Here is a 10000-nt window from a genome sequence, read left to right as displayed (position 1 = left end):
AATTGCGGCAATTTTGTCAAGAGGAGTGGTCAAAAATGACCAACAAGTATATGCTCCAATCACTCTATCACAAAAAATTAAGAGTTGTAGAAATTATTGGAAACTCAATACAGCCATGACATTATGTTCTTTACAAGTGTATGTAAACTTTTGATCAGCATATATATATATATATATATATATATATATATATATATATATATACTTATATATACATATATATACGTATATATATATAATATATACATATATATATACGTATATATACGTGTATATATACATATATATACATACATATATATACATACATACATATATATATATACATATATACACTTATATATACACACACATATATATATATACATATATATACTTATATATACATACATATATATATACATATATATATATATACTTATATATACATACATATATATATACATATATATATATACATACATATATATGTACATATATATATACATATATACATATATATATACATATATATATATATACATACATATATATATATACATATATATATATATATATAGATACATATATATACATACATATATATATATATATACATATATACACATATATATATACATATATATACATATATATACACATATATATATACATATATATACATATATATACAGAGATATATATACATATATATACATATATATATACATATATATATATATATATATATATATATATATATATATATATATATATATATATATATATATATATATATCAATGTTTACTTATATAGCCCTAAATCAATACACATAATTACAACTACTTAGTGTTACTAATCACAAATTATTTTTCCGCTGATCAGCTTTCCGCTGCAGTTCCAAACCTGTTGTATTTTGGTAATTTTCTGGGTTTTGGTGGTTTGCTATTTTCATCGATAAGGTACATTTTGATTGACAAAATATTAAAATACGTTTTCTTTTCTTTACAAGATCACCAAACTCACCAAAATAAAAAATAACTAGATAAAATAAAACACATTAAATACATTAAACATATTTTTTTTGACAAATATATATATATATATATATATATATATATATATATATATATATATATATATATATATATATGTATATATATATATATATATACATACGAAAAAAAATCCCCTGAAGAGCAGAGAAACCAGCCAAACAGGCCTAACCTATAAAGGCATTTTTAGACGATATGATTTGCCTGAGCGGCCAGGAGACACCAAGAGTAACAAGCAGTAGAAAATGGATTAGAAAGGACAGATTTAAAATATAAATAATTTAAATAATAATAATAATAATTGTATTTTCATTTATTTATTTTTTATTTCTTTTACATGGGACTTCCCACGGGCTGGATTTTGGCCACCCCTGTTATAAGCATTAAGAATGCGACTGGGGGCAAAAGCTTGTTTCTGGAACCGATTCATAACGATTCCAGACTATTAGTTTAAAAATAGTCTTCCAACCCAAACAAAGCAGGTCACCAAGACCTGCAAGCTGGGAAGATATGTGTGCAAACAAGGGAGTCACAGTAGCTACCAGGGAAAAAAAGACACCGGCAAGGATCTACAGAACCGACCACATCAAACATGAGGTGGACGCGGGCAAATACTGCGGCATGGTCATGCTGGACATTCAGAAGGCCTTTGACATTGTTAACCACGCTATACTGTTGGATAAGCTCCGAGCAATCGGATTCGACGAAACCTCATCGAGCTGGATGCAATCTTACTTGGAGGGGAGGAAACAGGTGGTAGAGGTGAACGGCACCATGTCCCCTCCCCTCTCAGTAAGCTGTGGAGTCCCCCAAGGCAGTATACTAGGACCTTTACTGTTCCTAATATACATGAATGACATGCCATCAGCATGGCACTGTGAATTGTTCCTGTATGCGGGTGACTCGGCCCTGCTGGTATCCGGCAAGGACAAGTCACAGGTGGAACAAATCCTCAGTGCTGAACTCCTCAATATTTGCACCTGGCTCGCTGACAACAAGCTATCCATACACTTAGGTAAAACGGAATCCATCCCATTTGGGTCCCATATCAACCTTAAGAAGGTCAGTGACTTCACTATAAAAGTGGGAGACATTGTTATCACCAGGAAGGATGAGATCACCTACCTAGGTTCCATTCTAGAGGCTAATCTTTCCTGTGATAAAATGGCAACCAAGGTGATCAAAAAGGTCAACCAAAGAACGAGATTCCTCTACAGACTCTCCTCTCTGGTCAACAAAAGCACCTTGAGGATTCTAGCGGGAACTCTCATTCAACCCTTCTTCGATTACGCTTGCACCTCCAAAACCCTCAAATCTAGACTCCAAACATCCCAGAATAAGCTAGTCCGGTTACTTTTAGACCTCCACCCCAGATCACGCCTCAATCCAACCCACTTCTCCAAAGTGGGCTGGCTCAGGGTGGAGGACAGAGTAAAACAACTTGCACTGAGCCTGGTCTATAAAATCCGCTACACCTCCTTGATACCGAAGTACATGTCAAACTATTTCCTTAACGTAAATGACCGCCAGGGGGAGCTCCACAAACCACGTTAAACCCAGATTCCGATCTAACAAAGGTCTTAACTCATTCTCTTTCTATGCCACATCAATGTGGAATGCACTCCCAACAGGTATAAAAGTAAGTGCATCTCTATATTCCTTCAAAACCGCTCTAAAACAACACCTCCAGACAACTTCAACACTTTACTAATACCCTCCTCCATCCACATCCCATCTCCCCGGATTATAAACAACTCAAATGTACTTCTAATGTATATACTTGTTCTTATGCTATGTGAACTCACTATGTTCTCTGCTGGCTGTACATATCCTACTAAATAAGACCTACACTGTTTCAATGTCCACATTTCTCTGTTGATGCAGTTGTTGATGACTGAAGTTCTGATATCAACCAAAGCTCCTCATCCCACCCCCCGGATTGTAAATAATGTAAATAATTCAATGTACATACTATGATGATTAACTTGTGTGATGACTGTATTATGCTGATAGTATATATTTGTACCATGAATTGATTAACGTGGACCCCGACTTAAACAAGTTGAAAAACTTATTCGGGTGTTACCATTTAGTGGTCAATTGTATGGAATATGTACTGAACTGTGCAGTATCAATCAATCAATCAATCAAACATGGTTAGATAACCACATTTACATTCTAAATACGATGCCGAATCCTCTCGGCGCTCTCTTACCCGAGCAGCTGAACTCGTGTTTCTGCACCTCGGCCACATTGAGACCTTTGAGCTCGGGCGGGGCCGTGCACTGGGTGAACAGACCGATGGTGGGCCTCTGCCGGAGCCACTGGGCCAACCAGCCCAGATGACAGTCACAGTTGAGATTGTTGGAGTGGAGACGGCTGTAAAAGAAAGAAAGAAAGAAAAAAAAGAAGCTATTTGAAGATCTCCTTCTGCCTCAATTGCCAGTTAATTTGACAGCCAGTGAAGACACAAATAGCCCGAACGTGTCTGTTCTTTCCTTGAACTCATCACAAGCCACCGCTGTGGCTGAAGGCGCTCCACAACGTGCAACATGAAGGATGGTAAATGATGCCTTCTGCATGCGGAGAAGGGAGCCAATACTCCGAACATGGCATTCCCGGAATGCTGCCTTTGGTCCGGAATAGCCCGCTTTGGTGTTTTGACCATGTATCCATGTGCACAGACGCATACAACACACCAATAGCTGGAGCGGTGAAAAAAAAATGTGGCCCCACTGCGAGCGAGGAAGCAACGAAAGGCCACCGCAAGAACGTTGGAGTGAGTGTTTTCATTTGTACATTTAGTAATCACATCATCGGCTCCTATTTGCGTCTATAAGGGTCGGTTGTTGTTGTGTTTCGATGAGATAATAGCTCCTGGCTCTGCTGCAGACCCCACTGTGGTTCTCTGCGGTTCCTGTGGGGCCCCCCTCTATACTGACTGGAAGGACAGAGCGTATCGACTTCAGCGCTCGTTCTGCCGAGGCCGTTTAGTGCAGTGTTTTTCAACCACTGTGGGCCGTGAGATACAGACTGGTGTTCCGTGGGAGATGATCTAAGTCAGGGGTGCCCACACTTTTTCTGCAGGCGAGCTACTTTTCAATTGACCAACTCGAGGGGATCTACCTCATTTATATTTATTTATTTATGAAAGAGACATTTTTGTAAACAAGTTAAATGTGTTTAATGATAATACAAGCATGTGTAACACATATAGATGTCTTTCTTTCACAAAGACAAGAATATAAGTTGGTGTATTACCTGATTCTGATGACTTGCATTGATTGGAATCAGACAGTAATGATGATAACGCCCACATTTTCAAATGGAGGAGAAAAAAAAAGTTGTCCTTTCTGTACAATACCACATGAAAGTGGTTGGTTTTTGGCATCTAATTCATCCAGCTTCCATACACTTTACACGAAAAACATTGGCGGCAAATTCCGTAGCTTGCTTGATTGACATTCACGGCACCCGAGGGTCTTGTGAGATGACGCTGGCTGCTGCCAGTTCATTATTATGAAAAAATGACAGAGAGGAAGGCGAGAAACACTTTTTATTTCAACAGACTTCCGCGCCGTCCCTTCCGTCAAAACTCTAAAGGCCGACTGCACATTTCCTATCTTCACAATAAAAGCCCTGCTTCATGCTGCCTGCGCTAACAAAATAAGAGTCTCGGAAAGCTGGTGTGCATAAGTGATGCGCACACCAGCTTTCTGAGGGATCGCTTGTGCACGCCAGTTTTCCGAGACTCTGTATTTAGTTAGCGCAGGCAGCATGAAGCAGGGCTTTTATTGTGAAGATAGGAAATGTGCAGTCGGCCTTTAGAGTTTTGACGGAAGGTACGGCGCGAGAGTCTGTTGAAATAAAAAGTGTTTCTCGCCTTCCTCTCAGTCATTTTTTCATAATAATGAACTGGCAGCAGCCAGCGTCATCTCACAAGACCCTCGGGTGCCGTGAATGTCAATCAAGCAAGCTACGGAATTTGCCGCCAACGTTTTTCGTGTAAAGTGTATGGAAGCTGGATGAAATAGATGCCAAAAACCAACCACTTTCATGTGGTATTGTACAGAAAGGACAACTTTTTTTCTCCTCCATTTGAAAAGGTGGGCGTTATCATCATTACTGTCTGATTCCAATCAATGCAAGTCATCAGAATCAGGTAATACACCAACTTATACTCTTGTCTTTGTGAAAGAAAGACATCTATATGTGTTACACATGCTTGTATTATCATTAAACACATTTAACTTGTCTACAAAAATGTCTCTTTCATAAATAAATAAATATAAATTATATATAAAAATGAGGTAGATCCCCTCGAATTTGTCAATTGAAAAGTAGCTTGCCTGCAGAAAAAGCAGGGCTTTTATTGTGAAGATAGGAAATGTGCAGTCGGCCTTTAGAGTTTTGACGGAAGGTACGGCGCGAGAGTCTGTTGAAATAAAAAGTGTTTCTCGCCTTCCTCTCGGTCATATTTTCATAATAATGATCTTGCAGCAGCCAGCGTCATCTCACAAGACCCTCGGGTACCGTGAATGTCATTTAAGTGACGTCTTGGTGAAGACTGATGATCACTAATTTTTCGGTCTATTTTTTTTAAAAGCCTGGCTGGAGATCGACTGACACACCCCCCGCGGTCGACTGGTAGCTCGCGATCGACGTAATGGGCACCCCTGATCTAAGTTCACCTATTTGGGTTAAAAATATTTTTTTGCAAACCAGTAATCATAGTCTGCAAATTAAGTGTTGTTGTTGAGCAGGGGTGTCAAACTCAAATACAGAGTGGGCCAAAATTCTAAACTGAACAAAGCCGCGGGCCAAGGTTGAACAAATTAACCTTTTAATCGGGACCCAAACAAGTTTTGCATTGAATATTGAACAAGCGAGACTTGTATAACTTTATAGTGACATGCAAAATGGAGTTTCAAATAATACTAATAATTTAAAAATAGCAATGGCATATCAAATCAAATTTAAATATGGGGCTGTATAGCTCGGTTGGTAGAGTGGCCGTGCCAGCAACTTGAAGGTTGCAGGTTCGATTCCCGCTTCCGCCATCCTAGTCACTGCCGTTGTGTCCTTGGGCAAGACACTTTACCCACCTGCTCCCAGTGCCACCCACACTGGTTTAAATGTAACTTAAATATTGAGTTTCACTATGTAAAGCGCTTTGAGTCACTAGAGAAAAGCGCTATATAAATATAATTCACTTCACTTCACAAATAGAAATTGAATGCCTCTTTTCTATTTGCAGCCTTCTCAGGTAAATATCAAAATAAACTTTTCCCACAGGCTGATAATACATTTTTATATTGTAGCGTCCAGGAAGAGGTAGTGCTGCAAAGGCTTCTGTGTATTTGTTCTGTTATGTGAAATATATTTATATAGCGCTTTTCTCTAGTGACTCAAAGCGCTTTACATCGTCAAACCCAATATCTAAGTTACATTTAAACCAGTGTGGGTGGCACTGGGAGCAGGTGGGTAAAGTGTCTTGCCCAAGGACACAACGGCAATGACTAGGATGGCGGAAGCGGGAATCGAACCTGCAACCCTCAAGTTGCTGGCACCGGCCACTTTACCAACTGAGCTATGCCGCCCCACGTCTTTGTGTTATCTTTGTTTTGTGATGTGCAATGTCTTTATGTTTAAATGTACGGCAGTGAAAATGAATTTCCCCAACGGGGACCAATATACCTAAATCTAATCTAATCTTACAAACGCAGGCCTAAATTTACCGCATGCCTTTGGTAAATGCCGGAGTGAGAAGAGGTTTTAAATTAATTAGCGCCCCGGCGGCAATTCAAGGAAATACAGTAATCGCAACTCGTTATTTTTGACTGAGGTGGATGTTTTGTGCGGCTAGTTTGGCATAAACTGTGCATTTTTTTTTTTCCGCGGGAAGAGCTCGGTTATTGGTTCTCGCCTTGGCGCACGCAGCCCGACGTGTTCACTTCCGGCACGATCCCTTGACAACTCCCTTTTCCCCGCCTTCTACGCCTACAAAACGTGGATTTTGCGGTAACTTCTGTGGAGTAAGTGCCGCAAGGCGGTCACTGTTGTGTTTATGTTGTGTTACAGTGCGGACGTTCTCCCGAAATTTGCTTGTCATTCTCGTTTAGTGTTGGTTCACAGTGTGGCGCATATTTGTATCAGCCTTAAAGTTACTTATACGGCCACCCTCAGTGTGACCTGTATGGCTGTTGACCAAGTTTGCATCGCGTGTGTGTAAAAGCCACATATATCATGTGACTAGGCCGGCACGCTGTTTCTACGTAGGAAAAGCGGACGTGACAAAAGGTTTTAGAGGACGCTTGAGGCAGTGCCTTTAAGGCACGCCCCCAATATTGTTGTCCGGGTGGGAATTGGGAGAAATTTGGGAGAATGGTTGCCCCCTGTGATTTTCTTGAGGGGCACTGAAATTTGGGAGTCTCCTTGGAAAATCGGGGGGGAGGAGGGGTTTAGCAAGTATGAGTATTAGCGGTGAATGCGGTGTTACAGCGACACCGCCGCTGTAGAATACCGGCGGGCCAGCTCTAATGTTAATTTGATATTGATGTACTGGCTCACCTGCACTGGCTTCCTGTGCACTTAAGATGTGACTTTAAGGTTTTACTACTTACGTATAAAATACTACACGGTCTAGCTCCAGCCTATCTTGCCGATTGTATTGTACCGTATGTCCCGGCAAGAAATCTGCGTTCAAAAGACTCCGGCTTATTAGTGATTCCTAGAGCTCAAAAAAAGTCTGCGGGCTATAGAGCGTTTTCCGTTCGGGCTCCAGTACTCTGGAATGCCCTCCCGGTAACAGTTCGAGATGCTACCTCAGTAGAAGCATTTAAGTCTCATCTTAAAACTCATCTGTATACTCTAGCCTTTAAATAGACCTCCTTTTTAGACCAGTTGATCTGCCGCTTCTTTTCTTTCTCCTATGTCCCCCCCTCCCTTGTGGAGGGGGTCCGGTCCGATGACCATGGATGAAGTACTGACTGTCCAGAGTCGAGACCCAGGATGGACCGCTCGTCGGGACCCAGGATGGACCGCTCGCCTGTATCGGTTGGGGACATCTCTACGCTGCTGATCCGCTCGAGATGGTTTCCTGTGGACGGGACTCTCGCTGCTGTCTTGGAGCCACTGTGGATTGAACTTTCGCAGTATCATGTTGGACCCGCTCGACATCCATTGCTTTCGGTCCCCTAGAGGGGGGGGGTTGCCCACATCTGAGGTCCTCTCCAAGGTTTCTCATAGTCAGCATTGTCGCTGGCGTCCCACTGAATGTGAATTCTCCCTGCCCACTGGGTGTGAGTTTTCCTTGCCCTTTTGTGGGTTCTTCCGAGGATGTTGTAGTCGTAATGATTTGTGCAGTCCTTTGAGACATTTGTGATTTGGGGCTATATAAATAAACATTGATTGATTGATGATTGATATTGCCTCAAGGGCCAGAGTTTGACACCCCTGAGTGTCAGTGCTGTCAATAGCTCGGCAGAGTAACCCTGTAATACTCTTCCATATCAGTAGGTGGCAGCAGGTAGCTAAAGTCGGAAACAGCGTGAGGCAGGGTGCAGGTAAAAATGTGTCTAATGCAGTGGTTCTTAACCTGGGTTCGGTGAGTCGGCCTCAGGGGTTCGGCGGCGGTCGAAACACACCCGACTCATCGTCTTAATAAAAACTTCTCCCTATCGGCGTATTACGGATACGGCAACAGCTGACTGATTTTCAGGCGTGTAATTTGTTGTGAGTTTACGCACGGTGTTGGTTTTTGGATAGCTGCTAGAGGTCGCATTATCCGCTCAAGTCTCCCGTAAGAGCCGACTTAATATCACAATTTTCGTATACAAAACCTTGCTGGTTGACATGTGGTAGAGAAACATGTTCGCTAAAGCTTCGCAACTTTTGGTCGCTAATAAAAAAAGCCTTGCCTTTACGTCACGGGTTGTAGGGTTCCTCACATCCTCACATTGTTTATAATCATAGCCTCCAGCAGCAAGAGCAATTCGGACCGAGAAAGCGATAATTTCCCCATTAATTTGAGCGAGGATGAGGATATTGATAGTGAAGGACTAGAAAAAAATAAACTAAAATGAAATAAAAAGCGACGGCTCCGGGCGGCGGCAGTGTGAACGTTTCAGATGTAATTAGACACATTTACTAGGATCATTCTGGAAGATCCCTTATCTGCTTATTGTTTAAATAATGTTTTAGTGAGATTGTAAAGACATACCTGAAAGTCAGATGGCTGCGGTGAACAAGGCAGTGTCTCAGAGAGAAGCTGAGGAGCCAAGCTCACAGCTGCCTTTTTTAACAGCTACTGCAGGAGGACGCATAATCCACTAATGTCTCCGGTAAGATACATATTACAATTTTCCCATCCAAAAACATGCTGGTTGACGTAGAGAAACATGTTCGCTTGACCGCTCTGTGTTAAAGCTTCACAACAAACAAAGAAACACCGGCTGTGTCTCGGTTGCTAAAGGCAGCTGCAATACACCGCTTTCCACTAACAGCATTCTTCTTTGACGTCTCCATTATTAATTGAACAAATTGCAAAAGATTCAGCAACACAGATGTCCAAATTACTGTGTAATTATGCGATGAAAAGAGACAACTTTAAGTCATAAGTGGTGCTGGGCTAATATGTCCTCTCCAATCAATAACGTCACAAACACGCGTCATCATTCCGCGATTTAGTTAACTAAAAAGGCCGTATTGGCATGTGTTGCAATGTTAATATTTCATCATTGATATATAAACTATCGGACTGCGTGGTCGCTAGTAGTGGCTTTCAGTAGGCCTTTAAAGCAGGAAAATATGTGTCACTCACAAGGTTCGCAGTTTGGGCATGTGGTTGAAGCTGGAAACCGGGATGCTGCTGATGTTGTTGTTGTTCAGGGTTCTGCGGGAGGAAAAGAGCAACAATGTAATTGACTTTTAATGATGTCTCAGCATTAATATGCGCTCCTGGAGC

The 10000-nt window shown here is 41.2% G+C and overlaps 1 protein-coding gene across 10 annotated transcripts in view; it reads right to left on the bottom strand.

Annotated features, from left to right (window-relative positions):
- Positions 1 to 10000, bottom strand: part of slit1a (slit homolog 1a (Drosophila)) — a 416057-nt gene that overhangs the window by 152374 nt on the left and 253683 nt on the right. For all 10 annotated transcript variants that reach the window (XM_061910189.1, XM_061910190.1, XM_061910191.1 and 7 more), the window contains exons 7-8: positions 9857 to 9928; positions 3251 to 3414 (exon numbers count right to left, since the gene is read on the bottom strand). In XM_061910189.1, the coding sequence (XP_061766173.1) occupies positions 3251 to 3414; positions 9857 to 9928 (236 nt within the window). The remainder of the gene's footprint in view (positions 1 to 3250; positions 3415 to 9856; positions 9929 to 10000) is intronic.

Source organism: Nerophis ophidion, linkage group LG09 (genome assembly GCF_033978795.1).
Source record: "Nerophis ophidion isolate RoL-2023_Sa linkage group LG09, RoL_Noph_v1.0, whole genome shotgun sequence".
Taxonomy (NCBI): Eukaryota; Metazoa; Chordata; class Actinopteri; order Syngnathiformes; family Syngnathidae; genus Nerophis; species Nerophis ophidion.
Note: the sequence above shows the minus strand (reverse complement) of the source record. Positions and strands in the feature narration are given on the sequence as shown.